Below are 19,140 nucleotides of genomic sequence, written 5' to 3'. Positions count from 1 at the left end.
CGTAGAAGCGGAGGTAGCAGAATGTTTTGCGTGAACACAGTGACGAGCGCATGTAACGCAGCACCACATCTGCATCCAGGATTCGCTTGTGCCGCGGGAGGCGACGCGTTGCGTTCGCTTTTGTTTTTCCACGCGCACACTCGAAGTAGATTCCCCTTTTCGCAGCGATACAACGCCGAAACGGCCGCAGCAGAGGCACTCGTGGCGCGCCTTTTGGTCGTAGAAACGAACCGCTGACAAGCCTAGTCGCGGGTGGCGTTTAAAAGAGGAATGCCATAGGCAGCAGGTGGTTTCTGCAAGTAGCAGGAGACGCTTCCCTAGCTGCGATGGATACGCAAAGTTTGACAGCATATCGAGGTTCGCTTAAGCTCACACAGCTCCCTTCCGCTGCGTTCATCTTTGTATGAAGGTTTGAGCATGAAGTGACGGAAAAGCCAAGCAGAGAGAGTGGAAAACGTGTCTCAGCAGCGGGGCCTGGTCGCGCAGCTAGGCTTCGTGTTTTCTGCTTCTTGCTTGCGCACGCAGTTCTACAGTCAATACTCTCCTCCGTATGGAAGAATCGCACGCACAAGTGAATGCACACAGAGTTTCTGAAAGGGAGTCGAGCCGAGAAAGCACAGCGCTCGCTTTCGTGGCCGCAGAAGGGGATAGCGAGGTCCTCGTTTTTTCGGAGTAGAGGCATACACAGTTCTGGCCGCGGTCCAAAGGATTTCGCTACTCTGACTTCGAGGGCGGCAGGCACCTCGGCGTCCATCTCCGACTACCGAACCGATCATTTTTCGGCAGTATTATGTCGCGAAAAGCGAGTATCTATATATTTATGAACGTATATTTATAACAATTTGTGTATGTAAGCAGACAAACTGTATGCCCAACTGGCGCAGAGTACCTTCCGCAGAGAGCTAGTTGGAGGGTTTTATCCTTTGTGTGAAGGGGAAGGACGAAAAGGGAGGTCTGCGAAGCCCCCTGCGACACACATATTTCTATTTTTCTTTCTGCCTCGCAAGGCGCATGCTGACGGTAGACGTGCTCCGCCTCTCAGCCGTGAAAACGCTGAGCGACTCGTCGCGAGCCGGAATTCGTGGCTGATGTGTTCTCACTGCAGCGCGTGGATGACGATATACTAGCGGCGCAGCAGAAACTCGCCTCTGCGGATATTCGTCCTCGATTATCTTGTAGAGTCAAGAGCAGCCGTGTAACTTCTTCTTCGCTCTTGGCTGTCTTTTATAGATTTCTCTGGATTTCGGTTAAAGAGAGGTCACACTGCATCTGTACGGGTGTGTGCTCCTTCACTTGTCCGCAATAGGACTTCGCGGGGAGCTGCGCCAAGCCAAACGAAGAGCGGGAAGAAGACTGGCAATCCGAGATCCCCGACGAAGAAGCGTAGGGCGCACCCGCTGCGAAGCAAGTGAGGAACGCGTCTTGAGCCTGTCATGTTTATCTGACTCGACTGCCCGCGCCCGCGTCGTTTTTTGTTGCAAGGCGGAGAAAGTGCTTTCCCTCTGGACATGCATACCGGACTATGATCAACCACAGTGCTTACGCGCGCGTGTCCGTCTGAGTAATCTGATTGCGCAATGCGCCCCTGAGCCCTCTCCGCGTGCAGAGATGAAGAGACTCGTCTCACCAAGGTTGCACACGCTTACTGAGCCCGTTGGAACGCGGGTGTCATTCTGCGGGAGGCAGCACGTTTCGTTTTGGGGCAAGCGGTTGGGGTTCAGAAAGTAACGAAACAGCAGTGTCTGCGAGGCGAGGGTTTTTGGGCAACTCTAACTCAACTCGACGACTCTCGAGAGTCTAGGCGCGTCGCTGAAGCTGCCTGGATAAGACTTGGTAGCGTGCGGTCTCCGTACAAATGATCTGCGATCCAGAACTGTATAACTCAAATCGAATAAACAAAGACAAGGCCTCAGACGGACACGCGTCTGCGCCGTGTGTCTTGAAAGCTTTTAGATCTCTGTTGGGAATTTGCTGCACAGCCTGAGGCTGAGCGGCTAGGCTCATCAGTGCTCCCGCGACAGAGCGGCTGTCCGGCTGCGACTGAATCCAAAGTCCGATGCTGTCTGCGCGTCAATCCTGAAACCCAACGAGTTGGGAGAAGAGTCGAGCTGTCTCACCCACGTGCGATACGCGCTGATGCAACTCGTCGCTCACCCCCGAGGCACGCGGCCTGAGTCTCTGCGCGCGTGAAGTGAACGGAAACAAAAGTAGTGGATTCGTGCACGCAGACCGTATTTCTTTCGAAGCAGGCGAGGGTGTGCGCTCTCTCGCCGCTGTTCCACCGCACGAGACACAGATTCAAAACGCGCACGCAGTCAGACTCATTGAACGGGCAATTTCGCGCTGCGTCTCGTTCGTCTTATCGTGGCTGTCTTCCTCACGGGCGATGCAAGCCCACGAGAAATGGATCGCGTGGAAAAACCTGCAGCCCCCTGTCCCCTTTGCATGTGACTGTCCTGCGCCACGGATGCGCTTCCCGGCGCGAGCGCGGCTGCTCCGCTCCTCCTCCTCGCACCAGTACCCGGTTCAAATCACTTCACCGGCAGACGTCCACAGTTCTGTGCTTACACGACATGCGAAGGACGCCCCGTGGCGATCTTCGGCTCGCTGGACCAACGCTGCATTTGGCACTTGCGCAACAAACCGTGCGCTATGCGTACAGAATGAGCGTGCATGTTTTAGAGAGGCGCGCAGCCGCCAGGGCTGGCACTTCCAGGAGAGTAGACAGACGCAGGCCGGCGGAGCCTTCTGCGGATTCCGCGAGTCGCGCTCGCGCTTAAAAAAAAACTGCTTTCTCAGCAGTCCACCCCACGGCGCAGACCAGTCCGCCGCAGTCGCAGCGAGGCGGAATCCGCCGTCGGACTTCGACGACAAGCGAGGGGCGAGAGCGCCATGGACCTCGCTAGCGCGCAAAGTCAGAATGGAGGCGCCACGCCCCACTGAACCTGAGTAATTCATGCCCGCCCCGCGCTGGCGGCTTGCAGTCGGAATCCTCGCGCTCGCTTCGTGCACAGGAGGCAAACGAAGAACAGCGGGGCTTCCAGCGATGCCACGCGCGTGAGGGAGACATGGGCATGAGAACGGACCTCACGCCGCCCCCGTGGCGGCCTCGATGTCCTTCTCCGCGTTCGCCGTCTTCAGCAGAGGCTTCTCTTCTGGGGCATCTTCTCCAGCGTCCGTCATCGCCCCGGTGTCTTCCGCGCCGCCAGTCTTTTCGTCTTCGCGCACGAGACACGCAGCCAATGCAAGAAGAAACCGCACTTGTGTAAAGACAGAGGACATCCTGCGACAAAAACACTAGACCAGGACCCCCCACCCACTGCCCAGGCGACCCCGAAGGTCTGCCGGGATGCGCGCTGCCATTCATATGCACAGCCACGGTCAACGCCTGCACTGAAATGAAGGAAAGCCGGAGGCGATCCCCCGCGGTGCACGCATCTGCGCGAATACTGTCACCGCCGCTCGGCGAAATTAGTACGTCGCTGCATGAATACATGGCATACACCATTCACCGCATGTCTGCGCGTCCACGCGCGTGCTTCTATACAAGTTTTTCTCCCCGTTTTTGAAAAATCCTACACAGCGGCACAGTTCTCTGGCGGAGGCGCTCCCTCGCGGATGGCGGCAAACGACGCCGCTGCGACCACGCTGCTAGACTTCTTCATCCACATTCGTGCACGCCAATGCATGCATGCTCATATACACAATCGTAACTAGGATTCTGCGTGGCAGGAGTTCTCTCGAAGCTTTCCACTGGAAACGCCTCGAAAGATCGCTCCTGCGAGAGCTAGGTGCTGCAAATGCGAGGCACAGTGATCAAAGGAACTTACTTGCTGGTGACTCTGTTCCCGTTTTTTTTTTCTCTTCTTCCAGCTCGTAGTAGGCCTTCCCCTCTGAGCCGTTGCCGCCGACCTCGACAACTGCGAGAAGGCACGCACCGCACAGCAAAGCACAAGGAACGTTGCATTCGCTGAGCAGAGACAGGGAGGGCTCCACGCATCGGTGGGAACCCCGGTAAGCTGTTCAAGAAAAGGAAAAACGTGATTAACCTTACGGCGATTCAATTACAATTCCTCAAGCAAAGAACGAACGAATCTGCGATCCGAAGCGCACAGAAGGATCCAACGCTTCGCGCAAAAGAGACAACGCGTCAACGCCCAAGTGGGCATCGCTAAGACAAAGGCTACAGAAGCGGATCGGCTGTCTGAGCAGGCCATCCCCAAGGATCGATTCCTAAAGAAAAAGGCCAGCGCCCTTTAAGCTAAAGGACGCTGCGGGTTTCAATCGGCAGCGGCGAACTGCAGCTAAGCTGAGCAAGCTACAGCTCAGATCGACTCTGCGACACCCCGACGAGCGTGTAGGAGGTTACGCACACTTGCGTCTTTATCCACGTGAGAGTGAGAGTGACTCGCGTTCGTATCTTGGATGATGAGAGTCTATACACCTTGGGCCGCGGAGGCCGTAGCCCGCAGCTTACCCCAGATGTAGCTGAGAATCAAAGTCGAGACGTAGGGCCTGAGAGGCGCAGGAGCACGGCACCAACACGACGCGAAAACTGAACTCCTGTCGCCCATACGCGGCAGGCCGCGAACCGACTTAGCACACAAAAGCGACCCCGACACACGTGAAGCCTCGAAAAAACTGTAGACGCTACCCGCACTCAGAGAGAGCCCGCCCAGGAAACGACACAAAATGCCCTGAAATCATGCGCATGCAACAATGCGGGGTTCTCGCGCAAGTTCTGCTAATCATGAAGAGGCCGCTGCGCCAAGATCACCACTTCATCACCCGCCGGCCTGCGCAGGCATACATCTGTAGGGGTCTCCATGCATATGGCTACGCGACCAGGATAATACTGGGGTGTGACTGAGGCAAAAAGACTGCTGCGCACAAAGACGCAGGGGGGGGACTGAATGCAAATCGCTTACCCTGCCAACGCCAACCATCCGTAAAGGGCGAAGGGGACGACAGAGGCGATCTGAAGACAAAAATACGCCAACAAAGACTTCTCTGAAGCTTGCGAAGGACCCTCGAACCAGCAACGCGGCCACCACCGGCATGAGAATGATGCCTGCCCCCCCGCCCCCCCCCACCCCCCCCCCCGCTACCGCCCCCGCAAGCGGGGGAGTATGAAGGCCACCTGCTCTGAGTCGACGACAGGGGCAACATCAACATCGGTAACACACCCCACCGACAGAACTAGAGGAACGCGCACGCAGTCGGCCCCAACTGCCTCTCGACGCATCGCATGGAGAGAGAGGGAGGGAGAGAGGCTCAGTTCCGCGTGCCCTGGGCGCTGCCAGTGTGAGGCACCCTCGAGTCCCGCATCCGCGCCCGCAGCTGAAGCACTCAACAGGAGCGGTGAAGCGGCCAGCGCCTTAACTCGAGAGCCGCAGGAAGACGCAAGAAGAGAGCAACCAGGGAGAGAGAGGCGACTGAACGCGCCGTGATGCAAGAGAGATGCTAAGTGTGCATTAAGTTTGTAGGGTTATCCAGCATCTGCCTCAAAACCAACGGTAACAGAGGCGGAAGCGAGGCCCGCAGAAGAGGGTTAAGCTCGCATCTGTTGAGGGCCGCACTCACCGCACAGGCGTGGAGCACGGAATGCGTTTCCTCTGCAGGCCACCGATATTCTAGAACGAGGTAGACACAGCCTGTCAGTCCGTGTCTCTTTCCACGCATCTTACGGGGTAGAACCAAGTGATGTAGAGCGTGTTGATGAGAATCATGGAGGCCAGGAAAAGCACAAAGTCGATGAAGAAGTTGATAACGTTGACGGCCAGGAACGTGTACAGCAGGCCGCGCCGGCCCTTCCACATGCCGTACGCGCCCAGCACGCCCGCGACGACGTCAATGCAGCCTGCACACACAAAACACAAGCGCAAGAGCTGTGAACGCGCCCTAGCACCCCCCCTCTAGGCCCCCGTCCCCGTCTCCCCTCCCCCCCTTCCGCGGAAACCGAGAGATCGCTCTCCTCGTCGCTCTTGGAGGAAAAGCACACGCAGAGCGGAGCCATCCTGGAGCGATAATGAAAGATGCACATGCCGGCGGCAACCGCGCCGAGTGACGAGAGACACTCGCTCTGCACTCGGCACGGCTGACCAGGATGCGTTCACAAATCAACGGGAATCGGGCGACGGCCCGCGGGTTGAGGCCTCGGCAGATAACTGAAAAAGCTGGCGAAGACAACCAAATGAAGGAGACGTAGAGAAGAGCAAGGAAAGACATCTACTGCATTTGCGGCCAGCCGCCGCGCAAAGACTCCCCGCGTTTCGCGAGTTCACCTCCCACAGTGGAAAAGCTTGCATATATGTGTTTAAAGCCGTGTGACGCGCCACATCGTTTCCCGTTCTACACATCTTGATAGAGGTGGGATCTTTGCTCCCCCAAGCCTTGTGGACTCGGCTCCTCTGAGCGGCTCAGGCGCGCGCCGACAGGTCCTTGCCTCGAGTGGCTGTGAGAATCGTTCCTGTTTTCCACAAGGTCGCGAAGGACGCCCGGAGGATGTCGTAGTAGTAATCTCCCACGCCCTCGTGTTCCCCCGAGTTGGCTATAAGGCGGAGTTTGTCGAGGATTTCATCCACTATGCCGCGCAGGGAGGACAGATACGACCCCGCCACGAGCTCGAACGCCGCGACGATACCATCTGCATACAGCAGGCACGAACCGACACACCATGCGCGTCGCAGAGAGAGTTCACCAGAGGCGGTGGACGGGTGGAGGGGGGGGGCGGTGCCGCCCCCAATCTCCCTCTTCAGTTCAGGGACGAGTCTAACTTTGTTCGTCCCGGCGGGATGAACAGCGGGGGACGCCCGGGATGCCGAGACCGGCAGGCAGGAGAGAGACACAGAGGGTAGCAGGAGGCAGGGAAGCTCCGCGAGGCCGCAACGGCGCACGGATATTTCGTTCTAAAGAGAGCGCAAACCGCATTCCTCTGCAGAAAAGCGCCAGCGCAACTGCACGGGCTGAAGTGAACCCAGAGGCGCATGGGGCTGGCAAACATCGGGGTGGTCGTGCTCCATTGTACGCGGGAGGCCGCGTGCTCAGCCGAGGAGCGGCTAGTGCATTAACGGGAGAGCAGATGGGGGGTTGAAGAAGAGATCCACACACCAGAGAGATTCACCCTGCGCCCACCTTGGGGCGAGAGAGCCTGATAAAAGATGTTTAGCGGGGAAAAGTTGAAGGAGCACGTAGCCGTCGCAGCCACAAGGAGATTGCCCGGCCAGCACACCGAACGCTTCTTGCGACACTGGCGAGTAGCCATGCGGTGCTGGCGGCGCGCAGGGCGCCCACGCTGCCAAGTGGTGGAAAATGAAGTTGAAAATGGCGCTTCTTCTAAAATCCGGTGGCAAAACAGAGAGGCAATGGCAATAGAATCTAAGGACTCGACTTACAAACGAAGAGCCAGAAGAGCATGAAGGTCCGCAGGTTCATCCATTTGCAGGCGGTTCCTTGCCCGCCGATGCAGCGTCCGATGACCCCGCACATTTTGCAAGAGAAATTATGAGACAGGGGGGAAAAAGTGTTTCTGAAAAAAGAAAAACATGGGCGGAAATAAGTGCTCGTACCCCGGTGAGGGGCCCCGCAGTGGGCGCTAGAGTACGTACACCTCAGACAGCGACAGAAAAAGGGCACGCTCGAGGCCTCTTACGGTTTTTAAAAAAAGAATTGTCGCGTTTGCAGGGTGTTTGAGTCTTAAACACGATGGATGAAGGGAAGAAGCTGATATGCGCGTTGTTATCTAGGGCCTCAAGGAGGACAACGTGATGCATGAACGTCCACGCAGCGGTGCGCTACTCCCATTTTCAGGCTCGTCGTGCCCGTATGCCGCTGTTGCATCGCGGAGTCAGGTGAGTGCGGAAATTTGATGAAAGGGAAGAGTTTGGGAACAAGGATGAAGGCAAAGAGGCTCAGATGACACCCGGCTCGCTAGTACCAGTGGTGACGGCCTGTGTCCACGGGACGATGGAGTGTAGCAGACCTTACTCAAGTCGGCGCGTGCCCGTAGGGCGCTGCTCGGCGTCGCCACCCAGCTCTTGGCAGATCGCGGGCTAGCCGGCGGCACTTCCTGTGCATTCGCGGGAAGGCAGGAGGGTGGAAACTACAGGCTCGCGTGAGAGTTCAGAGGACGGGGTCTCGCTAGTGTGTGCGTCATCGTGACCTTAGGCAGACGGATATAAGCGTTTTCCCCAGGGCAGCGCCAGCGACTATGCGAGTCAGGAACCTGCAAAACACAGCGGCTGCCACTGCGACTTTAGACGCAGCCGTTCAAACTACACGAGTATTGTGTGTTGGGGAGTGGAGAGCGCAGCTGTATGACGAGGAAATAACAGGGTGGTCTGCCTTCCCCTGCAGGCGTCTGGCAGAGAAGCTGGCAAGGCTGGAGGCTGGTGTATGAAACCCCGCAGCTACGCTCAAGGACAGCGGTTGTGGATGATCAGAGAGTGTCCAGCAGAAGGCGCGCGAAAGTTTTCCGTGAACGCAGTGCGTCAGGGTATTCTTTGAGACTGCGCGACTCGCGCGTTAGCCAAAACTCCCGGGCCGCGGGCGCGTCCCCTGTGCATGTCATTGAGGGAGAAAACCTGCGGAGAGGCGCCAGATGTACGCCGCGCGGGCCGCGCGGCACACGCTTCGGGGGTTGTGGCGAGAAAATTAAGCTTAACAGTTGTCTTGAGAAAGACGACACGACTCTAGCCTTGTCAGGAAGTTGTTGACTTTCGAAAACACTCGTCTCGAGCGCTGCTCCTCGGTCCTTCCTGTTCGCCGTCTCGCTTAGTCGCGGCCGCTGTCCGCGAAGTGGCGTCGCCTGAATGCGGCACGGTGTATATACACTTGAGCGGAGGGACGAGAGGGCAAGCGCGGCTTCACGAATTGGCTAACTGCACGCGCCGACCTATTTCATGTTGTCTTTCCCGTTATACTTTGTGAGTCCCGCGGTTTCTTCTCCGTATGTGGCAGTTTCGCGCCACTCGTCCGCAGCCGCTGCAAGACGAAGCTCCATGTCGTCTCAAGGGGGGCGCCTCGGCCAAGCAGTGAGCCATGGCAAACGATGGTCTGTCCTCTTCTTCTATCATAAGAAGCAACTCGTTGATGACGAAGAGGCTTTTCATTCCCCCAGCCTGTCGGTTTCCTCACGTATGCATTGCCGAAATCCCAGGGCCATGAACACCGCCTGAAGCGGTGAGCCTCCCCGGGGAAACCCTCGATTCTCTCTTCCAGGCTTTTCCGCCATTTCGGGTTTTCAGAGTCTCCGTCGACCCAGCCGAAAGGCCGATCCCGTCCGGGGATGCACAGACTCCCGCGGGAGAGCTTTCTGTTTTCAAAGTTCCGACCCTTCCCGCGGGCGCCTGCGTTGCTCGACGCGCGGCTCCCATCGACAGCTCCAGGCGTCGGTCTCCTCCGGCCTTTTTTCGTCTTGTCAGCTCTTACTGTTGTCCTGTGGCTGCATCTTAAATCCAGTTTTTCTGTCGCTCTGTCCCGTTCGACATTTGTCTGGAATCTCCCCGTGCATTTTCCCCCCTACGAAGTCTGCGAATGCGCCGCCTCTCGTCGGTCGGTGCCCTTCGATTCCTCGTGACGGCTGCCGCTTACCTGCTCTTCCCGTGGCTTTTCCTCAACAGCATACACGTGTAAGGCGTTTGTAAGTTTGGGTGTGGGCAGCAGCTCGCGCGTGCGTCCCGGTCCGGTCTCTTCCGGCGCAAGCGGCGCAGTTGCTCGTTTAAAGGGCTGTCCTCTTCATCGTGCTTTTCTATGCTTCTCCGTGATAGGCCTCCAGCGTCTAATAGTCTGCGGCGTCTGCCTTTCGTCGCGCGGGCTCGGCTTCCTTGGGGAAGGGAGGCAGGGTTTGTCTCATAACGACGGAGGGACTTCCACGAGGCACGAAGGCGTTCCGTTTCTATTCCTCTGTTCGCGCGCAGCGAACAGGCAGAAGGGAAACGGCGGCTGAGGGGTAGTTCACCTGTGGGTTGCGAGGCCTCCTCCCTTTTCGTTCTTCCGCCTTTCCGCGGTTTCGTGACCTCGCGTGGCGCCTGGCGGGGTCGCAGTCGATCGTCGGCTCTGCCCCGGTGCTTTGTTCGTTCTGCTCTTCCTTTCTGCTGCCGCAGGCGGCGGCGGCGCCTCAGGTGCGTTTCCTGCTTTTCGTGAGTAGGGTGCTCTTCGTTCGTTGCGCGGAGTTGTCAAGAAAATGATGGACTGCGCGTCGTCCGGTCCGCTGGACCGCGTGGGCGATGAGTCGCGTCTGGGGAAAGAACTCAGCCATCAGGACGAATTCCTCCTCGACACAGAGGGCAACGCCTTCGCGGACGACCTCGCGGTTTTTCCTTCCTCGCGCGCCTTCCAGCAGACGAGAAACTCGGGCGGCCTGCTCCACTCGTTCGTCGCACATCCTCCGACCTCGTATTCGGAGTTCCTCGCCTTTCAAGAGGAAGACTGCGAGATACCGAGCTTCTCGGCTTCGCTCTGCGTCGCCGAGGAGAGCCCTTCGGCGCTGGCGGCCTCTGCTCACGCGCTGCAGCGCGGCGCGCAGGGCGACCCCACCCTCGGCGCACCGTCGCCACAGGCATCCTCCGTCTTTCCCTCGCAGGCCAGCGGAGACGACCGGCGGGCAGGCGAGCCTCACATGCAGGGGGGCAAGTCGCACGCGTGCCCAGGGAACGCGTGGCTTCTCGGAGGCGACGGCAAAGCGTCTCTCCTCGACCCCCACGCGCCGGTTCAAGTCATCACGGGCTACGAGAACTTTGCGTCGTTCGCGCAGACGCGGAGTTCGCTGACTCCGGGGGTCGCAGGGGAGAGTAGCGAGGCAGTCGACGGCGAGTGCCTGGCGCAGGCGCGCGCGGCCCGCCGGCTCGCCGCCGAGCATGACAGCGAGGCGGAGAACGAGTTTCGCGACCAGACAGACAGGAAGCAGAGAGATTTCTTCGCGGCAGCGGCACAAGGATTTGACTCGGATGCCGCAGACGCGCGCCGCAGCCACGAAGAATTGGTTGACATTGGTTTCAGCGAAGACGCGTTGTACGGAGGCTCCCCGCGGGAGTCGCCGAGCCGCGGAGAAGACGGAGGAGGCACGCAGCGCGGCCTGCATAAGAGCGAAGGCGGAGGGTGGGGAGCGGCCGGTGCGCCGTCGTCGACAGAGCTGGCGGGCGGCGGCGGGTCGGCAGCCGACGACGAGACGAGGGGTGTCTTCTCGCACTCACCGTTCGGCGAGTCCTCGCGGACTCGGTACTCGGGGGGAGACGCCCGCGAAGATGGCGAAGGCATCCTCTCGGCGCCGGATGCGGGCGTGTTTTCGGGCAGAACTCGAAACGCATCGTCTTCCGATGATCGCGCGTCCCCGGGGTGTACGTACACATCAGCGGGCGAGCCGGCGACTTCCACATCGCCCGCCTCTGAGCGCGTGGCTGCTGCGTCTCGACACTCGGAGCAGGACAACGAGGCGTTGAGCGATGACGAGCAGACGGCGTTCGCGGCGCGCGGCCGGGAGTTTTCGTTGAAGGCGTATGCCTCTTCCTTCTCGACTTGTGCGACATCAGACGCGGGCAGTGACGCGTCGCTGGCGTTCGGCAACGCGAGCAGTGCGCTGCTCGAGAAGTCTCGCGCGTTTGGCGACGAGGGCGCACGCAGCCCGTTGGGCTTCTCGGCGGCGACATCGGGGCGTGTGGGAGGATGCGGGTCATTTTGGCCTGCGTTTGCGTCGCCGTTCGTCTCCTCGTCGCTGATTCACTGGAGAGAAATGCTCAAGATTGTCGCCAATCGCCTCTACTACTCGCGCTTCACCGCCTACCTGTACCTCTTTGTCTTCCTCGTCAACGCATGGGTGCTGGTTCGCTGCCTCACGCTCTCCGTCGTCGACTTCTGGGTGGTCGCCGCGGAGATCTTTGTCACCATCATGCTCGTGGTGGAAGTCTGTCTCCGGGCCCTCGTCGTGGTGAGGCACGCTGCAGCTCAGTGGGGTTTGCGGTTCCCGGGCTGTCTCGAGCCACTAGGCGAGGCGATCAGTCTACACCCACCGTGGTCCGTCGACGCGTTGCCATCCACGCTCTCTGTGCTTTTCTCGTCTTTTCTTCTCGCCTGCGCCACGTCTTCTCCCTCTTCGCGGCCTCCGGATGTATTTACGTATCCACGCGCGTATGTATCTACGGATGTATGTTTGTATGCATGCGTATATATGCGTATGTATGTATGTTCGCTGCATCCGTGGAGGCCCTCTGTGCGTGCTTTCGCGTCGTTATCTCGTGAGGGTGGCGTTTTTCGTCTGCCTGCGGCTTCACTGTGCGTTAGGGTCGGCCATTTTTCTTCAAGTTTGAAAACATCTTCGATATCGCCGTCACGGGTCTGTGCGTGGCGCTGCTCTGCGTGAGCGACGACATCTGGGGTACGATCGCTGGGCGCGAGCGACCGCCACCAGAGGAAATCGACGACATCTTTCGGCAGTCGCTAACTGCCTTCCGCTTCTCCACGCAGCTCCTCCGCATGGTCACCATCGCCCTCCATCAGAAACGATCAAAGGTACGCCGACTGCAGCCCCTCAGTGCGGGGCGGCGTTTCGCGGGATCCAGCGCGGCCAATGCGTGGAGACGATTCTCTGCGTCCTCACCGACTGTCTCTACACTCCAGAGGCAGAACAGAGCCTTGCGTCAACCTACATAGGCTTAAAAGCTACGCTAGCAAACGCAAGTAGGTGAACGTGCGTTTGAAAATAGAGACGCGGCACTCTAGAAAAGTGCATGTGAGCATCTGCGGGAGGACGCCGTCTTTTTCGGGGGTTTCTGGCGCGGCCACACCGCCAACGCGTTTGAGTGCATCTCTGGTGTACGTACAGCTGCCGACAGACGACATCGACTTCTCATATTTGGAGGCGCAAACGCGAGTGCCCTACGACGACGGACTCTAGCATCTCAAGCCTCGTTCGGCGCCAGTGCGCGATCTTCCCGAAGAGGCTGTTTTTTCACGCGCATGTTCGCAGGTCGATGGAGCTTAGCACCGTCCATCTATCTGCATATATACACATACATGTACATATATATGTCTATACATGCACTTTTTGTATATGCGTGGATATGTGCATCTTTGAAAGGGACTCAGGCCGCCTATATATATATATATATATATATATATATATGCGTGTCGCGGTCTCCTTGCGCCCGAGCGACGCCGTCTATCTGTGGCTGGTAGTCGCGGCCTGAGGGAGGGATCTGTTTGCTGATTTTTCATCTGCTTCGGAATTTTCTGAGACAAGGAGACAGACAAGTTCTTCGGTTTTTGCGTGCTTCGCCGAGTTTTCAACGCGACACATCACCCGTCCTTTCTAATGCATTTGGCGAACGTTGGCAGTCTCGGGCTTCCCGAACTAGTCCTTGTTAATTTTCTAAGATTCGTCAGCGAAACCTGGCGTCGTGTCTTCTCCTCTCGGCGGTTATCCGGTGTCTCCCACTCCGCCTCGCGCGGCCATAATTCTGTGGCACTCCGCTGGCGGCCGCAGAGACACTGATTCGAAACAAAAAGCTGCAAAATCGAAGCGTTTCTTCGAGGCAGCGAACGCGGACTTCCTATGACTCTTCCGAGGTCGTCCTATATTCGAGTTTGGTAGATTCCGAGTGGCGCAGTGAGGCAGGGGTCGCGCGACCACGCGCAGCGCCCGCGAGGGACGAAGCGGCCGTGTGTTGCCTTGAGATCGCGCAAGCAAAGACGAAGGCGCTTTGACTCAGACCGTCTCAGCTTCGGGTCGTGCGCCTCGACTCAGCCGCACGCGCCGAATAGTTTAGGGTGCGCACACGCAGAGACACGCCACAGAGAAGCACGAAAGCGTTCGCGAGGAAGCAGAGGAACGACGCAGGCATAGCGAGGCGAGCGCATGCCAGAGTTAGCAGCACTTCACTTGTAGACGCACGGACAGGGACTGGGAAGAAGAAAAAGGCGTCAAGAGAGAGAGGAGCTCAGGCTGGAGTCCCCCCAACAAGCCCAGGAGGGTAGAGAGTCGCGTCTTCAGCCGAAAGGCGTCCACGGATGGCGGAGGCCTTTCGCAAGTTTCTTGAGGCGTTTGTCTTCGAGGGAAAAGGTCGGACTCCTGTTCCTTTTCTCTCGCGTCTGGGTTTTCGCAAGTTGCCACACACTCGATTCGTCCGTCGGACGCGCGACTTCCTCGACTTCGTCGCGATTCCTCGCGTGCAGCACCGAGCGCCAGATGTCGCTGAAGAGCAGATTTGAGGCTCGACAGAAGCGTCTCCGCTGCTGTCTGTACGCTGAGAAAACGCAACGCGTGGCCGGCAAGCCAAAGAAAACGATCTCAAAACAGTCCAGGGACGCGCGGGCTTCGGCGCCGCCGAAAGGCCTATTACAGCCTCCTTGCATGCGCCGCTTTTACTCTGCATGCCCCCGCTGCTCGCAGCGCAGGGCTGTAACACCCTTCGATGAAGCACTGTGCATCAGATCGCTGCGTGTGCTGGGCGACCAGCGTTGCGTTCAAGAGTCCTTCCATACTCGCCCTCTTGCGACAGCCGTGATGAGCAGCTTGTGCGACTTGTTCTACTGGCGTCTTCTCGCTTCTGCCGTTTGCTGTTTCTCTCGCGGCGTACCTGCGTTGTGGGCAAAGGCTTCAGCGAGCGCCGCTCTCGAGGCGACGACTTCTCTGTGATAGTCCCAGTACTTCGCCTCGTCGTAGTTTTCCATCGCGGCCTCGACTTTGTCTTGGAAGACCTCAAGAAAGCGGCTGGCCGTCAGCGGGCGCAGCAGGCGGCGCCGCTCCTTCTCCCTCCGCTTCCTCAACAGCGACTCGAGATACATATCCAGCGGGTCGCGCTCGGTCGCCTCGCCCTCGGCGGTCTCCGCGGTCTCCTGCGCCTCCTCTTCTGTCTCCTCTGCCTCTCCGTCGTCCTCCGGAGTCTCCTCCGTCGGCAGCCCACCCGCGAGCGTCTCGAAGCGCGCGCGGGCCTGCTCGCGCGTCAAGTCTGGAAAAAAGAGAAAAAAGTAGACACCCATACACACATACACGCACTCGGCTCCGCTTCCATCTACGGCGGGCAGGTCAAGCTTTTTGGCAGTCTCTGAGAAAGCCAGTGCCCTGGCAAGCACACGAGACACGAAACTACCCGACCCTCGGCGAAACGAAGAAGAGTCAGAGGGATTCCAGATTCACGCGTTGCACGCATTTAGGCTTGAATGGTGTAGGATTTGTGTTAAGAGACTTGCAGAAAACTGCTGCACAGTGCCGAGCTGAGGAGACAGTCCCTAGGTACGCAGTGAGCGAACAAGATACGCGAAATTTGACAGGCATTAAACAATAAGATAGGCGACGGGCGCATGAGTCTAGTGGGGTAAATCAAAGCAGAGAAGCTTCCACTCCGACCGCGAAAATCATTCGTGCCACGATCGGAATGTATCATGAACGGGGGATTCGTGGGCGCGGGTCCACCTTCGTGATCTACCTGGTTTCCCTTCGGAGAAAAACTCCCACAAGATGTCGAGAACGGCAGGGTGGACGCCTTGCTGGTTGATCTCTTTATTCACTCTGCGGTGAAGCGTCAGCCGCGGAATGTCTTCGCTGGGCAACAGCGAGAACTTGCGCAGGCGAGGATTCTCAGGCTTTGCGCCGGTCTCAATCGCCTAACGCACGGAGAAGGAGACACAACAGGTCGACATACAAAAGTTGTAAACACACGCAAAGAGACAGACGCTCCAGCGCACTCGCGCGAAAAGGCGAAGGCGCTTTCATGTCCACGCGTAGAGCGGGACCGAATGCGGGAGAGAATGCAGGCACGCACCGGCACGCACGCATATACATAGAATAGACAGATAGACAGATAGATATAGCAAAATAGATAGATATAGAAAATACATGGATATAGATAGGTGGATAGATAGATAAATATGCATACATATGTATATGCAATACATATGCATGGAATGAAAAAGCAGAAAAGCGGGAGCTACAGTATCAAAGTACAGACATTACAGGCATCCGCAAATGAACAAAATACTCCACAACTGAAACATACACATGCACATATAGTGAGGAACGAAGTCGATGGGAGAGGTCTTCGCTACGTCGCCGCCGCAAATGCAGCGAGCGAAGCAGAATTCAGCGAGATCGTCTTTCGCAGATGGGGGGCGGCTACTCCTCTGAAGGACCCAGAGGTCTGTCGGCTCTCGAAAAAAAGACAAACGACCCACCCGGCGGCGCCGAAGTTCCTCTTCTTCCTCGCGAATTTTCAAACCGCGAACGAGAAGCCAGCCTGCAAAGCGCGCGCGGAGGGAAGGGGCAATATGAACAAAATAGGTAAAAGGGATGTTAGAGACTTACACTAGCGTTGGAGCACATTGTTTCATTCGATAGTCCACGCTCAATCCTATCATACATAGTACTTTTATGATCCCAGGCTACGAGAAAGAGAAGGCCTGTCGGCTAGAGACTTTTTCCACTCATCGCCCCCTGAACGATTCCAGACGTGAGGCGCTCGCTGTCGCTACGTCTTGAGCAATCGTGCGGAATACGCAGTGAGTGTGGGCATGGTTAAAGACGCCTCACACAGGCGCGCAAAGACCGAGAACATAAAGCTGCAAACGCTCCCCCCCCCTCCCTGAAGAGATGCTTCTCCTCTCTCTCTCTCTGTGCCCCAGTCGGCTGCGAAGCTCGGTGCGCGGGCTGAAGACTTCCGCCCTTCGGTGAGGCCTCACTGCAGGGGGGAAGCCCGCTCCAGCAGGAAGCGAGGATTTCGTCTTTTCCTGGCCATGGCTTACACTTTCGGGAGAGCTCGTCGAAGTGGAGGAACTCTGCGCAGTCGCCCGCAGGCGCGAGGAAAAACCACTCGCGCTCGAGGCGCTTGCGAAATTCGTCTTCGTTGATGCTGGGCCTCCTGTGGCATGACGGAACAGACACGCTCGGCACCACAGCACGGCATGCGAGCCAGTCGATTCCCGTCCCGCAGTTTGAACTGCATCGCCGCTTGCGGGCTCAAGCATGTGCCCTGTAGCTCTTGCGAGAGAGGCGTCCGCAGGCGATCGGCAAAGAAGGGCGAGGAGGCGAGAGAAAAGCAGACTGCTTGCGCAAACACGGAGCCGCGCAGGAGCCTTCTGCACGCGAAGACGCCAGGACGGGCGACTCCTATATGCATATCTACACTCATACACGCATACATACATATATGCATATATGCATACATACGCATGCATACATATGCATACACACGTACATCCATACGAGCATACTTGTGTGGGAGTGGGAATGCACGTGAATGAAAAATGACAATATGGAGGACGGCCAGAAGGAGGAGGCACGAGGCGGACAGCCGACAAGGCATGCAGAGGCAGGGAAGAGACAACGCCGCAGGCATGGCCGCCGGGAACCCGCGAGAGATACAGATCGGCGGTGGTTTAGTTGACAGCCGAAGAAAGCAAGCCTTACACGCATCCGCGCAACTCTAACCACCAGCTATCCCGAGGCAAAGGCCCTCCCGCGCGCGTCGACAAGCACTCCGGGGGACGCCGCTGCCGACTCAGCACGAGGCACACGAAGCCTTACAGTCCGTATCCCTTGAAGAGCCTCTCGATAAAGATTTTGCACGTCGCAGACTCCGCGGTGTAGGGCCACCTGGGGTCGCCGACACGCCCAAACATTTTGTACAGCTCCCACTGCAGCGGCGGAATCTGAAGGGAGCCCACAGACGAAGCAGAAGAGAGACAGCGTGCATCTGCGCCGCCGCGGCAACGCGCGAAGGCCACGGCGGACACGCATCTGCGCGTGAACCCGACCGGCTCATGCCACGGCGGACACGCATCTCCGCGTGCACCCGACCGGCTCATGCCACGGGGCGCGAAGACCTGAGACGCTTGCGACACACCGCAGATGACTCGTCTGCATGGGTCTGCACTCGAAGACCCCCGACCGCCTCCAGCGTAGACGCGCAGCTGTCCCCTCGCCCGGGACTTACGAGCCCATGAGGAAGGTCTCGGGTGACGAGGTCCTCCTTGGTCAGCTCGCTGAACATGTCGTCTTCGGGGTGTTTCTTGGCGACATGTTTCTTTGGCTTTCTTTTCTCCTCTTGCTCCTTCTGCTTCCGCCTAGCCTCCCTCTTTTCGGCGGCTCTGCCCAGGACCTGCGGAGCCTTCTTCGCGACCTTCGCGGCCCCACTGGGGCCTGCCCGCGTAGGACCTTTTTTCTGCTGCGCGCGTCCTTTCCCGGCGCCGCAGAGGCGCGAGGAAGCCGCGCGCGGTCGCGGGCGACGGAGTGCAAAGGCGGAGAAAGACGCGTAAGCAGAGACAAACGCGGGCGAGGGCGCGGAAAGCGGCACGGCGGCGGCGGCAGCCGGTGCGGACGCGGACGCAGTGAAGACAGGCAGAAGCCTGAGCCTCAGCGTAAGAAGAGAAGGCCAGACGGCAGAAGCAAAAAGACAGGACCGCGAAAAGGAAGCCGAAGGCAGACAGCGAGAGGAAGTGGACGCATCGGAATGCAGGGAGAGACGGGGCGAGGAAGCACGGGGTTGAGGCTGAAGATGAAGAAAGGCCGAGGAAAGAAGATACTCACGTGGAGGTGGAAGGAAGGAAGGTTCAGATGGGGAAGCTAAAGAGAACTGCTCTCGTTCACGGCCAGGGGAGAACGACCTACGAAAAGAGAAGGAAGACCGCCACCGCGGCAAACGGTTCTCAGGAGTCCACGCGCCCGCCTCATAAGACGAACCCGAAATACCCTCGTTCGCGCCGCATGCGCTAGGGGCAGCAGCACAGCCTAGAGGACGCTCGCCTTCTTCTCGCCCGCGTGTTGAAGGGTCTGTTGACGCGGAGCCGTGCCACTGCCTCAGGCGGTTTCTCTTGGAGGCGAAGCGCGTCGCGCGTCCTGTGCGGCCCGCTCCATGGAACGCTGTGCCCAAAACGCGAGGAAAAAACGGAAGCCTACAGGAGGCGCGGCGGGCGTTTTCACCCGTCGGGAGCCACTGAAAACCTTGGCGGCCGACTGACGTGCCGACACCATGAAGTTCGGGTGCCGCGAGGATGTTGCCCAGGCAAGGCCGCACGAGGTCAAAAACGAGGACGCAGAAAGACGCATGTAGGAGAGCGGGAAAAAGGAGAGTCTTTCTGCTTCTCTTTGGCAGGGGAGCTACTTGCGCGTGGCTCTCTCTCGTAAACATGCAAGGCGGCGACCAGTAGTGTAGC

The 19,140-nt window shown here is 58.3% G+C and overlaps 3 protein-coding genes across 3 annotated transcripts; 1 reads left to right on the top strand and 2 right to left on the bottom strand.

Annotated features, from left to right (window-relative positions):
* Positions 1–3,087: 3,087 nt before the first annotated feature.
* Positions 3,088–7,488, bottom strand: BESB_006490 (uncharacterized protein; the record flags this gene model as incomplete). The annotated part of the gene is made up of 7 exons (XM_029359404.1): positions 3,088–3,260; positions 3,831–3,920; positions 4,478–4,515; positions 4,929–4,978; positions 5,688–5,860; positions 6,446–6,646; positions 7,395–7,488. 7 exons carry the CDS (start codon positions 7,486–7,488, stop codon positions 3,088–3,090), a joined length of 819 nt encoding a protein of 272 aa, XP_029222317.1.
* A 2,695-nt stretch (positions 7,489–10,183) lies between these two features.
* BESB_006480 (uncharacterized protein) lies at positions 10,184–12,889 on the top strand (the record flags this gene model as incomplete). The annotated part of the gene is made up of 3 exons (XM_029359403.1): positions 10,184–11,923; positions 12,277–12,504; positions 12,818–12,889. The coding sequence occupies 3 exons, from the start codon at positions 10,184–10,186 to the stop codon at positions 12,887–12,889; spliced, it is 2,040 nt and encodes a 679-aa protein (XP_029222316.1).
* Positions 12,890–13,980: 1,091 nt separating this feature from the next.
* On the bottom strand, positions 13,981–18,693 carry BESB_006470 (uncharacterized protein; the record flags this gene model as incomplete). Its single annotated transcript, XM_029359402.1, has 8 exons — positions 13,981–14,237; positions 14,571–14,942; positions 15,420–15,597; positions 16,165–16,226; positions 16,732–16,847; positions 17,513–17,637; positions 17,922–18,333; positions 18,677–18,693. The coding sequence occupies 8 exons, from the start codon at positions 18,691–18,693 to the stop codon at positions 13,981–13,983; spliced, it is 1,539 nt and encodes a 512-aa protein (XP_029222315.1).
* Between the last annotated feature and the right edge of the window lie 447 nt (positions 18,694–19,140).

This window comes from Besnoitia besnoiti, chromosome I, assembly GCF_002563875.1.
Source record: "Besnoitia besnoiti strain Bb-Ger1 chromosome I, whole genome shotgun sequence".
NCBI lineage: Eukaryota > Apicomplexa > Conoidasida > Eucoccidiorida > Sarcocystidae > Besnoitia > Besnoitia besnoiti.
This window is presented reverse-complemented; position numbering and strand designations above follow the sequence as displayed.